Genomic DNA, 18,494 nt, shown 5'->3' on the forward strand with positions numbered 1-18,494 from the left:
AGCATTGCACTGCATGCAATGGATAGCAGTTTAGGATGGTATTGAGTTACCAGGATTACCAGATGACCTAAGAGGGCATAAGCTAGTTATATACTCTACCCTATGTGAAGGAGGAACACTACGGAAATCAATGAAACTGCAGTATTTCTACATCTCCAAAATGTTACTCAAGTATTTACTTGTTCTTACCTTAATTGAATTATTTGGCTTGTTGGGCCATATGCTTTTTTTGAGTTCATTCTGCCCACATTCAGAGCCTGTCAGATGTGAACTAATTCTGAGTCAGTAGCCATATAACCACGTCAGTATAGGATGGGGTTTGTGTTAATAGGTTTAGAGTCAAAAGTCTGTCCTCCTATGCTGTTTTTTTAGTGCTGCACCAAGATTGCCACAGCTAGGCATCTATTTTTAGCTATAGTTGGTTGAAAACTTTTGTTCCCAAGTATGGTCCAACAAAAATGTCTTTTTCAAAAAACAAGTGTTTCTAAAAACAAATTAATATTTTTCCAAAACAAATGATCTAGTTTTGCCAAGAAAAAAAAAAAACCCTAGATGGAAAAAATTCTGCTTTGAAAAGAAAAATGAAGCTATTTCTCATTTTTATATATGCATGTAATTACATGGTTAAAAAGAAGCTTATGCTCTGTATGCATGATATGGTCTTTTCCCAGCTACAAGCAATTAAATGGTTAAATATTTACAGGTATACTGCAGCTTGCTCTCAGATAAGTCTGCTCCAGTTATAAGCTTATTCTGGACTATTTGCTGCATCAGGCTTCATAGAATCATAGAATCGTTAAGGTTGGAAAGGACCTCTGAGATCCGTTTCTCCTTTGCTCTTCTTTCTATTTCATCTGCTGTTCACATGTCTCTGCAGAGTTCAGGAAAGTAAGAGGATTGATGGCACCCCAAAAGTTGATCCAGGTAGAAATCATGTATGAAAATACTGTTTAGTACTTGATTTTTGAAAGGCTTTCAAGCACATGGTACTGCAGTCCTTTTCCTAAAATTGTGTCTGAAAGAGAGAGGCACACTTACATAAGTGTGCTCCATCTGCAGCAGTGGGGTTTTTACAATCTTATGTTGGTTTAACTGAGAATCTGGTTTATCCCTAGGCTGCTTTGGATCTTTAATACCCAAAGCAATCATGTTTATTAACCCCCATAACTAAATTTCAAATTTTTTCACTTTTTTTTTTTCCACAAATCGAGGGATGATGCTAAGAATACTCCATTAAAATTGCAATTACAGAATCTACTCTGTGTCTTCCAAATATTTCCAAAGCACAAGACTCAGATCTATGTGCAAAAATCCATGTTCTATGTATGTCAATATTTATGTGCATAATCACTCTAATCATATATTCTAAACCAAATATTTGCATTTAAGATATTATGAAGATACTGTAGTAACTTGAGTTACTGCTGCTACAGCTGTACTAACTCAAGTCATTTTCCACAAGCAGATGGGTCTAGGACAATGGTGATTTGCCCCACAATGGACTATTCCAGCAAAGCTTTGGTCATATTTCAATAAAGAAAACTGAAGCTTAAAAAAAGATTTGCCATGACAGAATGAGTGTATGTAGCCACATGATTAATAGCTCTAAATATCTCCCCAACAGGAGCAGGGACTGCAGCCAAACAGTGTATCTAATCAACTGTGATTTTGAGTGCTGGCTGCACGACCAGTAGGCTTGTGCAGACATTAAATTAAAAGTGTGCTTATGAGGTACTTGAAAGATGCTTGGAAAATTGTAGGAGATAAAATGTCTGAAAAGCATCATGTTTAAGTGGCAGTATAGATACCTAAACTTCTCCAGATATCTGTAAAAAGAGAGTTGTGGGGTAGATCAGGTGGGGTAATCATCATCATAGCTTTAGTTCTTTAAACAGAGTTATTCAGAATGAAGCCATTTTGCATAGGGACGATCCTTCTGAAAATGTATGTTTGCTTTTTCTCTTTCTTTTCGTTCGTTCATTCCTTCCTTCCTTCCTGCCTTCCTTCCTGCCTGCCTGCCTTCCTTCCTTATCTATCTTATCTGTCTTATCTTCCTCCCCCTTCTCATAAATAATACAGCTACATATATAAACACTGCTGTCTGTCTTAGAACTTGAGCATCAGCATATTTTCTGGTTTTATTTTTGCCACATAAAATTCCTCCTTTGAGACAAATTAATTTGACTGAGAAAGTAAAATTTAGCATACCTACTATGTAAACCAACCTTTATTATTCCTACACTGATATGATATCAACCAGATTTTTTCCAGAACTGCCACATTAAGGAGTATACTGTAAGTTTGCTCCTAAAGCCAAATATTGTTGACATTGCTGGAGAAAGGGACAGGGGAAGGAATATCCATTACAGGACATTTCACATCTGAGCAGCCACAGGAGCAGTCAAATGGTGGACATCTGCTTCAACATTGTAACTGTAGTATTTTGAATTTGCCCCAAATTTTTGTTGGTTCTTCTGGCAGAGGACACTCTCTTCCCATGTTAGTAAGGCCAGAACTGATTCCTTCTTGTTCCATATGTGCAATGACAGAAGCAGTTGAGGTTGCCCCAGTCTTACACAGTGTAAGTGTAACCAAGGGATGGTGGTGAAGTGGGCTAGGAAAGGGGAAGACCCGTTGATATCTCACTGTTTCCACCTCAGTCATGGAATACCACATATGAGATCAAGGCTGAAGTTGTTTTGGTGAGCAGTTGCTTTCCTTCCCAGCCAGCTCTTCTGTTTACCACCTGACCTGGTGATTTGTCCTGTGGAGTTGGACTTTTATATATATATATCCCGACAGACCCACTAATGCAGATACCGTGTGACTGCACAGTCTTTTTGCTTTGTTTAGGATTGCAGCTGGCGAAAATGATTTATTACTTGTCAGCTGTTTGGTTTTGGGTTGTTTAGCCCTGCAGAGTTTTAGAATTTTCTTCTCCGTAGGCAGTAAGTAAAATGTTGTCATTGGAAGGATGCTCGTGTCAGGGCCCGCTCAGGAGGAGACACTGCTGGCTGGAGTGTCATTTTGTTAATGAAATATTGAAGTAGAAAGGAAGTGGGAATAGTTGTCCTTAGAATATTGTATGACAAATATTCAGTCATTATCCAGGGAACTGTATCCTGCACTTGCTGGGGCTCAGACTTGACACTGCAGGGCTGCCATTTTTAACAACTTGACATTTTACTCAATCTGTTTTTTCTTAACAAGTTTACCGCTGCGTCAGGGGGGCAACACAGGAAGCAATGAGGCTGAAGGAAACACCAGAGATTGCCAGAAGGCTTCATGATATGCTTTTATAATGAAATGGTTCCTTTATTTCTGACATGGTTTTTGCATCATCATGTCTATTACTTAACAATTTGGCAGGAGTGTTTAAGCACAGCCATGTAGGCTAGAGCCCTGTGCAAAACAGATGTCCGCATAAGCGACATCCACATTCCACAGGTGTTTCTGGTCATAGCCAACAACTCTGTCAAGATGGAGCTTGGGGGAATGGTATAGCTGTAAAAAGGCTGCAGTTTAGGAACATGCCAGCAATTGATACTCAGGTTTTCAACAGGGCTGTATCTTGCATGGAAACAGAGACACCCAAATATGGTAAAGCAGACTGGATAAGTGAATTTGAGTAGGCAAGACTGACCACCCACCTTGAATTACTTTCAACTCCTACCCAGCCAGCTGTGCAAAAATCATTCTTTTCAAATATTTTCTTCCAGAAATTTACTTGAGTAGTTGAGATTTTTATGCAAGGTCAATTTATATATATATATATTTATATATATATTTTACTGCTGATGAGATTTAAAAAATGCAAACTTCTCTTTTGACTATCAGAGAGAGAACAAAATATAAATTTTGATAAAATTTAGAAAGTAAAAAAAATAAACCTATTGAAACATGCCCTACATCCTTAAGCATTTCTAAAGGGAGCCAAAGTTAACAAAACTTTTAGAAATATATGTCCAGCTGGGGAGCATTTTTAAGTGAACTAAATAAAACCTTTTGTTTACTTAGACTGAATAGTAATCAAGAACTGGATTTTACTGGACCTCATCATACATGCTAGTCATGTTAATGTGAGGTAGAAGGATTAAAATAATCAAAAATTTAATTATTTCTAGACCTTTCTTTGTTGTCTGTTACTTAGGTGTGTATAATAGTAGCCATGTTTCTTTAACACCTTAGACCAGCTCCTTGGCAGTATTCCCACCTTTTCCTGACGAGGAAAATGGGGTATGCCTGAAGCACTGTTGCTCTTTGACCGTGCTTAGGTAGGTTAATGGTATTACAAGATGGCACAAGTTAGAGGAATTGCATGTACCGAAGGCTGACACTTGGAATTTTCCTTCAGCAGGAAACATCTGTATTTCAAAATCTTATTTCTTTTGAAATGAGATGAAAAGAACAATAAAAAAATCCCTTTTCTATGAAACAAAATTGCCCAAAAGATGTTATCACAATGTTTTATTTCTGCAAAATTGAAGCTTTCTGTTCCAATTTAAATGTAATATTTTAAGGGAAAAAAAAGCCCTTAAATACAAAGGTTTTGAAACAAAAAAAATTAAGTAGGTTTTTTTTGTATGGGGGCCATCTTGTCAGATCACTTCTTTACTTCTTCAGTATGCTTTTAAAACAAAATATATTCAATGAGACTGACACATTCCTGTGGAATTGGTTGAGTTTTGTTTCTCTGGAAGAGTTTCAGCAAGCCGTAGTCATAAAACTGCTTGAATCCACCCAAACTGCAAATCTGGTCCCTGGCAGAGCTGAGGTTCAGGGGAATCAATACATGACATAAAGCTGTTTAAGTCCTTCCTCATGCTAGATCCTCTCCCAAGCCCAGATACAAGGTTTCACTGGACTTTCAGAGGGTTTAAATAAACCATTTCGAACCTCTTCTACTTTGAAGACTCTAAATATTTGCCAGATGAAGTGGAGACACCTGTTGGCTGAATTTAAGTCTGCTGACTCTAGGCTTGCTCTTGGTAGGTCACCTTTGCAAACCCATCAGGAGTGTCCCACAAGTGTGTGGGGATTTTGAGATAACACATTAAAGCCATTTGTTCAGGTTATTCAGAGAGTCTTAATCAAACACAGTGTGCATGTTTACTGAATTATTCTGTGGATTGTCTGTTTGGATCCGCTTTTCATAACAGCTTCAATCTGCAGCAAATACTATGAATGTACAAAAATGAGGAAGACGACAACTCATGTGTCTGGCTTTGGTCCTCATTGCTATCAATGTGCTTTTCTTAGCAGATTTTTACAATCTGTTCCTGCAATGACTTTCTTAAAATAATATTTTTTGAACGAGTAAGGATCTGATCAATAGCTGTTGTGAAGCTTGAGACATCTGACTTGAATTGTCATTTAACAGTTTACCTAAGCTGATGGTCTGTTTTTCCATGATGAGCTGAACTATTGTGCTAACTGCTAGATATTAGGTGTTTCGCTTGTCCCCTGGTCCTAGTCCTAGACACCTCTGACCTTGATATCAGAGTGTCCAACAGTTGGAGGTGACATTTAAGGCTGTTGCCAGGGAGTGCAATTTTATCATCATGTGTGTGATGGAAGTCTTCTGCAGGAGGTGATGACTGTGGTACTGTGCAGACAAACTGTAGTAAAGAAGAGGAGGCATATAAAAATAAATGTAGAGTACATATCTGTGGGAAAGAAACAAGGTGACTTAACATGGAAAACAGAGTAGTTAACAAGTGTGCACAGGGAAAAAAAAAAAAGAGATTTTCTCAATTTTTATCTTAAGTTAAATTGTTTACTGTTTTCTCTCTGAGCCAAACATTTTTTCTTTTCATTGCAAGCTACTGCATTACCTTTTTCACAGTCACCAAATGTTACACTTGCAGAAATTTGATACAAAAACACATATATACAATATTTTAATGACATTTTAGTCATACTATGGTCTAAATTCACCCTGATATAATTCTGTTGAAGCCAAAACCAAAATTTTCTGGTTATCAAGTGCAGGAAGAAATTTGACTAATGCAAACTATTTTCTTTTTTCATGCTAACCTGTCTTGTGGTTATGGGTTCTTGATAGTCAACAAACAACTCAGCATGTTGTTCTGAAGCAATAAATGGACAAATTGTAGGAATCTATAGGTGAAATTCTGTTATCTGCAGGATGCCAGATTAGATGTTAACAGTCTCATTTTGAATGAGACTTCACAAACCCATGCTAAATCCATAAGTCTTCTGAATGAAATATTTTGGTTTTTGAAAATTTGGAAAATGACAGAAACTTTTTTCTATTTTGTTCCCTATTAATTCTTCTTCAGCTGCTTATCTGAAGGTTTTATGAGAGACAAAATGCTTTTTACTGCCTGCCCCCTCAAAAATGACCTTGGAAAAGCCCTTTAGGATTCTTTGCAGAATATTAAAAGTCTTCTCAAGAAAAAATGTTACTACACTTTACACATTTTTGGATGTGCAGAAGTTACCTTGTCCATCAGTAACATGGAGGCAACTTTTATATTTGATCCAGTGAAAAATTAATGTGGGTTTAGAACCAATTGTCATTACAAGGGTTGTAATGGAAATTTATGTCACCTCAGTTGCTCACTCTGTGGTTCTATGTAGTAACAGTCAAGTCCTCTTGTGGCTAAAAACACCCTGTAGCCAGAGAGATTTCCATTTCTTACACATAGTTGACTGTTATTGAGATAGATGCCTATTCCATACAGGTAATTTAAAACATCTAGACATATTAAATGGATTAAGAAATACTCTATGCTTCATATACACTTATCCACCTATCTATTCCATCTCTATTTCAGTGCGTATCTCATCACTTTCCCCAGTAACAGGCTTTACTGATAAATCTCATTTGGGACTTGTTTGGATTGGCAGTCTGAAGTGACAACCCTTGGGTTTACTACTTTTTACCTGCTTGTTTTTACTTTCTTTTTCTTGAATTCATAGTAACAAAGCATGTCTTTGAACAAGTGCTCCTTTTGGCTTGTTTTACATGAAAATACGTGAACTATTGATAAACATATTGAGGAGCCAAACTCCTTTCCTTTAAAGTCTTCATTTCATCTCTTATTAATAGTCTCAGGTACATATGTCTTTACCTGCAGCTGGAATGGACATGATTATAAATAGGGGCAACATATGTCACCTGCATCTAGCCAGTTTAAAACTATTGCAAGTGCTCGTGTGTCTGCCCTACAGATCTAACAAACCAGTTCAACAGATAAGACTTTTCCCTCCTCTATTCATATTTTATGGTAGCACTTAGGTTTTCATCCTAATGTCTTGCTTATTCTTAGAGGACAAGGTTATATGTTATATAGGCTATATTGTTATGTAGATTATTGGACATCTCTGGGGTTTAAGAGAATTTTCCATAGCTGTTAACTCTGAGTATTGGCATCTTGATTGCTAATGCTGAGTAGTCAAAGCTCTAGAAAGGAGAAGAAATTCCAATTAAAAAAATAATTCAATTGGATCCTTTACTATTTTCTTAAAAGCTGGTTATTTTTTTCTTGGAAAAAAGCCCAACACAAAAACACTTAGTATTTAATGAAAGAGCCTCCTGAAAGTTTATTATTGGAACATCATACCTTTAGCTAAGGTTCTTTTATGTGGATCTTTGTGGCATGTGAGATCTTGAAAAAGCTAACAAAGTAAAAGTAAGGTCTGATAGAGATCTTTCTGTGTGTAAGAATTTGTATATGTCTTCTAGGTGAATTTGGAACAGATGTTGTTCATTAAATTTATTACCTACCATAAATGATTTAGCATGAGCTAGTAATTTGAGGGACTCCCAGGTGTGCACTGCTACAAAAATAATACACTGGTCAGAACTTGTTAGTCATGGTACCCTCCTACAAATTAGAGCCTATCCAGTCCCATCCAGGTTCTATAATTTTTTTTAATGTATAGTTCTGTGCAAAAGCATGCTACATGCTTTGTGCCCACAGTCCTAAAAGCTGTGTATGAAATCATAGTTAATCCTTATGTCACATTAGTCTATATGCCACGTTATTTATACATATTCCTTCCTAAGCTGTGCACACAGTACAAGCCATCTTTCTTGCCCATGCACATTTCTATATGTAGTTCTCTGGTTCTGTATGTTGGTGCAGTTATTTTATAATGAATTTACTGAGAATCAGAAACTCTCAAAGCTCCCTAGCAGCTTTGACTTGCCATTCCCCTTTCAGTTATTGAATTCCCATGTATTTTTGCACTCACTCAGTTAGAGCTTCTGCTTTTATGAAGATATGATTCCTCAGTATGACTAGCATTGCTGTTTGCTAAAATTTGTGGATTCTGAAAGTGATGTTCCTAGACATGCTTTTCCATGTCATATTGCAAACCTTGGACAAATAACTAAATTCTTCCTTTTCTGCTTGAACAAAATTTGAAAGGGAGATCTGGGAAGACTCAAATAAATGGCTGCAGAAGCTATATTTTTCTGTGGCATCGGGCAGCCTCTGTAAATATTTCTAACCTACTGGAGGAAGGAACAGGGAGAAATTCTTGCCTCAGAAGCATTGCATAAAACAACACCCAACAAACACATGTGAAGGGGAGAGAAGGAGTTTCAATTCTGTAGTCATCTAATAGAACTGTCATAGCACAAAGTGAACACAAGGCTGCATTGGGGCAATATAGTATAGCCAGGCAGAAATGAGGTTAAAAATAACCTTTTTTTTGTTGCACTGGGAACACTGAGCTTAGTACTGTACAAACTGAATATTTTAGTGAAAATACACAATGCTGAAGGTGATTTATTCTCTCTAAGGCTGGCATGGATCTTAGTTTCTCCCAAATTGTTTAACAATTAGATCGAAGCCTCGGATTCAGGGCACCTTATTACGTGTTCTTTGTAAAACAGACCTGAAGTTGACATTTACTCTTCAGCTGGAGGTTTAGCAAAATGAAGATTCAGTAATACTTTGTGAGTTTAGCTGTAAACACAGTGTGAGATATTAGACCATTAATTCTCAATACAGTTCCAATGACCTTTTCAAAACGCATGTTGCAGTCAATTTGCACACACAAGGCACCCTGAGCCAAAGAATCACAAGCCTTTCACAGTGCTCTATCAGTTAATGTGATTTAACACATTCTTTTCCAGAATGATCACCTGATTACTCTCTCTCTGAGGGCTCAGTAGTCGCTGAGGTTAAATGATGTTCATATGTAGGGGAATTACTTCAAACTAATGAAATACTTTACCTGTCAGGTTCTAATTTTTTTACGTCTTGTAAATAGCTTTAATGAGGAAGATTTACTTAAAAATTGCACTCTGTCATATACTGGGTATGCCAGAATACCTGCAAATATTCTTTGGGGAGCAATCATTGCTGACAGTACTGTAAGATGGGAGTCCTGTATGTTGGTTCAGATCCTCTACTGGCAGATGTAGACAAATCTCCATTAGCTACACCTGTTTATACCAGCAAACAGTAATTTTGCTTTGGACAAAGTAGTTATAAACATATACCCAGAAGAAAGATTCATTCATGGAGTAAGATTTCAGCACAAACTCACAAACTTCCCAGCTTCAAGTCAGTCAGTCAAGCCTGAAATTTAGCTTTATCTGAGTCTGTTGTATCCCTTTTTTTTTTTTTTTTTTTTTTTTTTTTTTTTTAATGAGGGTAGCATCTATTGTCTGGAACAGAAGGTTTGAAGTAATGTTTGTGCTGAGATGGCACATTTAAAAAGTGTCTGTGGAATCTGGGATCATAAATCTTAACGGAATTCATGAGGGCTTGTGCAGCTAAAACCTTGTCTACTTAGACCTTCCTTCCTCCTCTTTATCTACTTGGCCACCTAGAAAAAAATTTGAGAGGTTTGCGATCTGTGGGAGTGGATAAGTAATTCAAAGTGAGTGGTAAGCAAAAGAAAATAGCTGGACTTTACTCACATTACTGTCTGAATGGTGATTGATTTTTTAATCTGGGATATTTTTTCTTATTTGCTTCATAATGCTGTATAGTGCCAAATAGCAACAACTTTGTAAAATGAGACTTTATTTACTGACCTAGGGTTCAAGTGTAAAGAATAGAGCAATTGGTGTAGTTTTTATGGTATTCCTAGTAATTTGAATGAGTCTATACTGAGAATAAATGGAGTTGCAGGGGCATATTATGTATGTCCTATTTTATTTTAGACTTTGCTTTCCTTAGCTTTGCCTAAGTTCAATTTTTAGTAAAGGTTAGATAGTGTCTCAAATCCACAGAAGCAGTTGCTGCAGGTTGGGACCAGAGTCTTTTGGTCTAAAAATGATTTTCATCTTCTCCATTTCTTATCTCTGCTGAATAGTGTAGGATAAGCTAGCTCAGGTGTGGGTTTGGGACTAAACACACATGGCAATTGACAGTATTACATAATCAGTGTTCAATGTACACAAAGGCTTCAACTCAAAAGTCAAACACTGTGGCAGCATTTAACTTTGTGTCAGTAGAAGAACATACTGAATTTAATATATTTAATTTTGAATTTTTTTTAATTTTTTTTTTCTCCTATGGATTTCTTGTACTTCATATGTCTACTATAATGCGCAACTGTCGGTGTCACTTAGGGATTATGAAAAGCTCTCTTTTTTTTGCAGATCATCCGGTGAATGAATTTTTGGATCTGTTCAGTCGCCACATGCTTCCTCATGCAATAGATGAGCCCCACATTGATGCAGAATCAGCTCAGACTGAACCCTGTACTTCAGAATCAGTGCAGGATTCATCTGAATATATAATACTGGATCCTTTCTTTCCAAACTTTATAGAGTTTGAAGAAGAGGAAGACTGTGAAAATACTACTGACGTTACAACTCCTCCAGCTTTGCAGTTCATCAATGGAAAGCAACAAGTTACTAGTGCACCTAAGAGCACAAAAGCTGAGGAAGCGAGAAGTGACCAAATTGAAAGCGTTGCACATTCCAAAAATGTAACCTTTTCTCAAATCAATGAAACGAACACATTTATAATACCTGAAACTGAAGCCTCTGGTACTATGCAACCAAGCAAAGCTGGAGAAGTAGTAGGGGCGTTTGAAGTTACACAACCGACAGCAGATGTTGCAATGTTAGAACCTGTTTATAGTGGTGAGTCAGAACTTGCCACAACAGATAAATCAATAGCCATTACTTCTTCATATGAGCAGTCTCTGCAAAAAAATAGAGAGACTGTAGCATGGCATGGAACTGAGGAGAGCTCTACTAAAGATACAAAAAACTTGCTTTTGATTACTAGTGAATCTTCTGGAGATGGCTCCACTGAATCTGATTTATCCAGTTCTGTCTTCTCAGAAATTGTGACAATGTCAAGAAAGAGAGATGATGAAAAAAATTCAGGTATAACTTCTGCTCCTGATGCATTTACTGTGGAAAGTTCTGCTGTAACTGCTTCTCTGGATGCAGTTTTTGATACTGCTACGTTAGGCCTAGGTGTGCAAGACCTTATTCCAGAAGAGGCAACGCCTGCTCCAGGAGATCATGATAAATCAACTATTAAACTTCATGCAAATTTCCCTGTTGAAAATCTTCTGGAAACAAGTAGTCATACAGCAAAGCCTGAGATGAGTGCTTCTTCTTTTATAGTTCTAGAAGGCTCTGGAGATGTAGAAGAGGACACCACTATAACTTCAGCCATGACAACAGAAACATCAGTAACAGAAACACTTTCAATGCAAGATATTTCTTTGGGCTCTGGCACACTACTGCCAACAGAAATTTCTGTAACCATTTCAGGAATCACCTCTGTTTTGCCCAGAGGAATAAGCACTCTTTATTCTGCTTTTGATCAAAGTTCTGAAGTAACTGTTGCCACCAGTTCTGTGTCTGAGTTTATTACAGAAAAAGTAGTTGCCAGCTCTCTTGTAACTGAAAAGAACATTGAAGATGAAAAAGAAATACAGACCACTGTTTATTCAAGTCAGGAAAATACAGCTACTGCTGCAGAGGAAAATCTGGAATTGAATGAACTTGGGAGCACTGCTAGTGAATTCAGAACTGTAAGTCAAGAGCCCACCCCGCTCAGAAAAACAGTACCAGTAACAGGTACCGTAAGTTCTGAAATCAAAAAAGTCACCACTGTTCCTCTCATGAGAGAGAAAAAGCTTTTTATAAATGAAGGATCAGCAGAAGAACCAGTAGACATATTTTCAGGGGGTACCACAAGAAAAGTGGTAAGCACTGATTCCCTGTTTATTGATCCAGGTTCTGGAGACATAGATGTTATCATTGAGTCTGCTACTTTGACTTCAGTTCCATTAAGGCCTGTCACTGAAACACAAACAAAAAAACATGAAGGAAAAATTTACAGCGTAGATGATGCTTCACTGAGGAACGCAACAACAGAATATGAAGAACATGCAAGAACAGATGAATCAGCAATATCAGTTTCAAGTACTGGGTCAGATGGCTTGACAAAGGAGCCTGGAGTAGCAAGTCAGTTGCCCCAGGATGTGTTTAGTACAGGAAACCCAAGAGAAAAAAAACAGGAAACAGAATCAACTTACACAACTCCTTCTGAAGTAAAATCTAGTCCTGATTCTAGAAAAGAGATAACATCTCATGTTGCACCAGGAGTTAAAACTGAAGATTTAGAAACAGGTGAGGTCACATCATCTCCAGAATCAGTGGTTAGTAACAGCACTCACAACATCATGATGACACATGGTACTGGCAGTATAAAAGCAGCAGCTGAATCTACAGAAAGCAAAAATGCAAAAGTTAGTTCTTCAACTGTCTCATTAGGCAAGATCCTCCTGATTGAGCATGGCTCTGGAGAAGAATTCAAAGGTGACAGCAGCACCACAAAACTAATGTCTAATGGACCTACTGAAGGAATACTTGGAAGTAATTTCTCATTCATTGATCAGGGATCTGGAGAAGCAGACACATTCATTGAGTCATTTACAAAACCAGCAGTTTCATCCACTGGGAGACCAGAAACACGAGAAAAGTATGACAAAAAAGTTGTCAGCACACCATCTATGGATCATGCCTTCATTACTGAACATGATGAGCTAGTCACAAGTACTGAACGTGAAGTAACCACAATGGGAACTGTAACAGACATAAGAATGGAAGAGAAAACAGTTGATGAACTGACAGTGAGAGATTTTACTACAAAGATTCCTTTGGTGGAAGATATACATTCTGGGGAAGACAGGCCAAGGGGAATTTCACCAAAAGCTATAGAATCTTCTGAAGAAACAACAACAGACCCATTCTTTAAAAGTACACAGGCTAACCATGAACAACTGGGATTTTTGAATATTCCAACTATCAGTCCGTATTCAGAAGAAAAGGAATTAGCAACTGAATCTATTAAAAAAATACTTTTGCCATTTAATGATGACAGAGTAACTGAGCCTGTCAAGATTGAAGGGAAATACATAAGCTCTCCAGTTACATATATAGAGCAAGAGGAGGAGTTGGTACAAAATATTTTCCCTACAAAAGATATTCCCAGATCACTCCTGACACCTAAAGATGAAAAGCTAACAAATAATGAGCTCATCGGTGATCCATTGTTTTCAGGACAAGGATCGGGAGATGACCTTGCTATTATTCCTTCTGTAGTGCCATTGGCTGTCAAAGAAATCATGAGTACTTCAAGTCCTCAAGCTTCTCATCCTGCAAATATGGGAACCAAACTTTCAACTGACAAGACAAAAGACTTTGAAAGAGGAAGCACTGAATCAAATGCTGAAGTTAATGAAGAAGTTGCAAGTGTTGTAACTGAGCTGCTGTCAGAAACAGAAGACCAGTTCCCCAGTTCAGTGATCACCAGTTCCCCAGCTTTAGCAGAAGAGAGTTCCAAGAGCTTCAGCTCTAAGGAGATTAAAGAGATGACGCATTATTTTGTTGTGATTGAAGAACCTTACAATAAGGAAACTAACTATAGCAGAGGAAAAAATGAAACAGCTAGGATGACAGCTACTTCTAAAGCTGTTTCTCAAGAGGAAACTTCACATTTGCTGATTAAAGATGGCATAACTCCTGTTTCTGTAATACTGAGTGGGACTCCTGATCTTGAAATGGAAGAATCTCTTGTAACATCATCAACGAAAATGCCAGGCAGTGTATTACCTGAAAGCTCTGGAGAAGGATCTGGCTGGGTTGGTGTTTTGGATTCATCATCTCCTGATATGTTTACTCATTTGTCTTTACCCCCCGTGTCAAAAGTAGAACTAAACACTTCATCTAGTGTTCCTGGGGAAGGTTATTCTGAAGTTATGACAACAGAGGCACCAATAAATGTATCACAGACTGTGATCACAGGGCTAGCATCCTTTTTTACAGAAGAAAAAGAGATCATGGCAAACCCATCTGCTGTTCAACCAAAGACAGCTACATCAGAAGAACTAACAAGTGATACTGGGATATACGAGAAAATTATTCCCGTGATTGATGATGATAAAAGAAGTGTTATATTGAATGTTTCTGTTTATGGTGATATTACACTAATTGAAGAGCGACTTCAAATCCCGTCAGAAGAAACAATTATTATAGACATGGATCACTCAAAATCAATGCCTGAAGATATAATAAGTGTGCAGACAATGCCAAATCCTCTTATACAATCAACATATGGTGGTGATGATAGCGTGACAGCTGAAGGGGAGAAATATGATTCAACACCTACACTTTCCATAACCAAAGAGAAGACACTTGGATCTGGTGATAGTCTTTCTTTGACTACTTCCAGTCAGCCAAGCAGTGAATCAGTAACAGCTGGGCACAGACCAAAATCAGACAACAAGGATTTGGGTTCAGGGAATGCCATGAAGTTTGCAACAGAAACTCTCATCACTACTGAACTCTCTGAACTGAGCATTTTCCTTCCTACAGTACCATCACTGGCAAGCCCTCATGTGCCTCGTGAGTCTAAACATGTTGTCACAAGCACAACAGAAGACACCTACAAGCTGCATACTTCAGCAAACAACCAAGTAATAGCAGATCAAAGTGAAACAATCTCTGTCTCTGGCTTTTCTGGAATGGGCCAAGAAGAACTGGATGATAAGCAGCCCGTGGTTCCTTCTCTTACACCAGGTTTAACTACTGAGACAGAAAAAGCTTTGACAACTGACATGCTTGATGTAAGTATTGACACCACACAGCGTACATCGCAACTGACAACCATATCATCTAGCAAGAATGAGGAAAAACATCCTACAGTATACACAAACACAAAATCAGCATCAGCAGAGTATGAAGAAATAGATTCAATGAGCTTTTATCCTGTACCTCAAACTCCTAAATCCTCAGTAACTGTTCAGTTAGTTAATGGAGTATCTGAGTATCCTGAGGTAATCATTCCAAGTACATCATCGTCAAAGGATTCAGATCAGTCCAATCATTCATCAGAAGGAACCTTCAAAGAGGTTAGTTCTGATATTGCGGCAACATATAAACCACCCACTACAGACCTTCTTGACAGAACAGAGTCTTCTCTGCTGGAGTTTTCTCCCAAGACTGTTTCAGAAAGCACAACTACTGAAAGTACTCCTCACTTTAATAGACTTGTAACAGACAGGACAGAGGCAACAGAAACCTCTGTAACTGATTTGGCTGTTGAGGAAGAAGCTACTGTTTCTGGAGATTCTCCATCAATATATGTCTTGCCTACTGCTTTTCTGAATTTTGGAGAAAGAGTGAGCACAGATGTTTCGAAAGTTAGTACAATAAAAGTTGAAGCATCCTCAGGGAGAGTGAACAACCCTCATCAAGAAGATGACAGGAGTAATGAAAGCGAGATCCCATGGCTTTTTTCCACACCTGTTTCAGATTCACCCAAAAGTAGTGAAAGTGAAATATTTAAGCCTGACCAGGAAGCAGTTACAATGCAAGCTTCATCTTCACAACCTTTGGATAGAAGCACGGAAACACAGTCAGCTTTGTTTCGTCAAGAGGAGATCACAACAATTTCTTCTAACATTGCAACAAACAGCACTGCCCCTGGAAACAGTCCGTATCAAAATGAACAGTCAACGATAAGCTCTGAGGAGCCAAATACTACTGAACTTGTAACTTCATCATTTTCCCTTCCGGAAGTCACTAATGGATCAGATTTCCTGATTGGCACCAGTGTGGGTTCAGTTGAAGGCACAGCAGTGCAAATTCCAGGTAACTTCCAAATATGATGACTGTCATATATGTTTGTTGTGATACTTCTAAATGTGTGTCTTAACTCTGGTAAGAGGTGTGACAATCAGAGCACTGTGTGAAATAACAACAGAACTTGTAAGCCTCAAGTTTTGAAATCAGCATGATTGTAACCCCTACAAAGTGAAGGAGGATGGGGGTACCAAAAATCAAGCTCAGTGACTTTTCCTGAGTGTTTGCATCGTGGAGCTCTGGATCAGACTTGAGGTGACCAGCCAGTTCTAAAAGACAGGAAGGTAACATTGATTATGATAGAGAATTCATCTGTAATTATTTAATTTTCCAATTTCCAACAGATAATTTTGTTTGATAGCTTTTCTGTGTTGGCATGATGATAGTACTTATACAATTGGTTTATAGGTACGGTTGTTTTATAACATCTTGCAGTTGACTTAGAGAGCAGATGTAGTGCGCATTTCAGGATCAGAATTTTCTATAAAAATTAACTTCTCCTAACCTACAAGATAACTTTCCAGACAAGAGAAAATGGAGACTTCACATTTTCAGCCTGTCTGTAGCTTTAACTGGTTGATACAGTGTCTGTCTCTTATAAATTACGGATCTTTTTGTTCGATGTCATTTGGCACAGTATTTTGTTTACATAATGGTTATTAGGCACTATTTCACCAAATGCACAGATGATGCAGGTAGGGTCAGTATGAGTAGCGTCGCTTCAATTCATATTTTATCTAGATATAGCTGAGGAAAGAACTGAACTGGCTTAATTTTATAGAGTTTTCTATTATTTTTCCTCAAATAATGCAGGTAGCTGTCAATTTGAAAATCCTTACTGGGAAAATATCCAGTCCGCAGGAGGACAAACAGACAGTAAATACACAATAAACATCGTTAGGTGCTTAACATAGCCCTACATTTGGGACTTTCAGTGAAGCAGTCCTAAAACAAGCACCCTATTTTATGGATATGATCAGGTTCTTTTCAAAACCTCCAAAGTGAGATCCTGCCCACTTAATTACAATCCCAAAGTTATGTAGATGGGATTTTCTTCCGGGGTCTTTCAACTGAACCTTCTGCTTGATGACTAGATAGGGTACTTGGTACTTTAAAAAGACTTCTTTGAATGTCTAACTTGCAAGGGTAAAATAGATGTTACTTATCTTTTATTTCATAAACCATAGTCAGATTGTTTTGGAAAAATGTAACCAAAAATCTAAACTTCTCTCATGTCTCTGAATTAACTTAGGTTACAGAACTCTCTTACCCATTTTGTAAGTTTTCAAAGCCAGGGCTTTCTTCTTGTATCCCAGTAGACTGTCTTCCTGATTTTCCTCTAACTCTGAGAAGCTAATACTTAGAAATGGTTATCTAGTACATACTTGTTTGTGTGAGTGATTGCTCCTAGGCATTAAATCAAATGCAAATACCTAGGTGTCTAAACTCAGTTGAAATAAACATCACTAGAAGGCATAAAGCTCTTCAAGGAAAAGCTATTTAAATGATAACTCCCATAACAACTGAAGATTTCACACCAGGTAAGCTTTTATCTTAATGTTTAGTTCAATTACAAATGTATTCAGTACCTTTATTTCTGTTCTTGAAATATGTTTTTAAGAAAGACAAGTGGGAAATATGCATGTGTGAAAACATCCTTTCAAAGAAATAAGACTTTGTGGGCATTGATTGATTAAATATAACAAAGTGAAACAACAGCAGCCAGCCAGTATGTTCTGCGTACCCAATCATTCTACATAAACTAACCCTGTTCAGTTAAAAAAAAATCATTTTCCATTCATTTTGCATATGTTTAACTGTTTTCAGCTATAATTAATTGTCATGTCATGCAAACTAAATCCTCAATAGAATATCATGACTGCCATATATAGTACAAATTGCTATGACAAAATGTAATTCTGAAAATTATTTATATTGGTTCATAGTAAATTCCATGTTGTTGTTAAAGTTGAAAATAGTGATACCTGAAAATAAGCTTTACTATTATACAAAAGTATCTTATTCTCAGTAGTCTATTATGTAAATAGAGTTTCTGTAACTACAGTAAAGTCTGCAACATCAATGCAGAAATGAAAAGAGATTTCTTCTTCCAAAAAATGAAAGACACCAGTTCCCTGAAACCACAGAGTCAATTTTGTTTTTCTACTTGTTTAACAGGCCAAGATCCATGCAAAAGCAATCCCTGCCTTAATGGTGGTACCTGCTATCCACGTGGTTCATTTTACATCTGTACATGTTTGCCAGGTTTCAACGGCGAGCAGTGTGAATTAGGTAAGCTGATGCCATCTAGATACTGATTAAGTCGAGTATAAAGTTTTCATACATGAGACTGGCAGAAGTGGTATGTTTTGAAGTTGAAGAATACATA

At 37.5% G+C, this 18,494-nt stretch overlaps 1 protein-coding gene across 4 annotated transcripts in view; it reads left to right on the forward strand.

Moving 5' to 3' along the window:
• The window catches only part of VCAN (versican), a 114,979-nt gene that overhangs the window by 66,375 nt on the left and 30,110 nt on the right, over nucleotides 1-18,494 (forward strand). For 3 of the 4 annotated variants that reach the window (XM_087761539.1, XM_087761538.1, XM_087761540.1), the window contains 2 exons: nucleotides 10,592-16,114; nucleotides 18,284-18,397. In XM_087761539.1, coding sequence (XP_087617665.1) covers nucleotides 10,592-16,114; nucleotides 18,284-18,397 — 5,637 coding nt within the window. The remainder of the gene's footprint in view (nucleotides 1-10,591; nucleotides 16,115-18,283; nucleotides 18,398-18,494) is intronic. The other variant, XM_087761541.1, reaches the window with a different exon arrangement.

This window comes from Nipponia nippon, unplaced genomic scaffold, assembly GCF_047370975.1.
Source record: "Nipponia nippon isolate SJK-2023a ecotype South Korea unplaced genomic scaffold, ASM4737097v1 scaffold_24, whole genome shotgun sequence".
NCBI lineage: Eukaryota > Metazoa > Chordata > Aves > Pelecaniformes > Threskiornithidae > Nipponia > Nipponia nippon.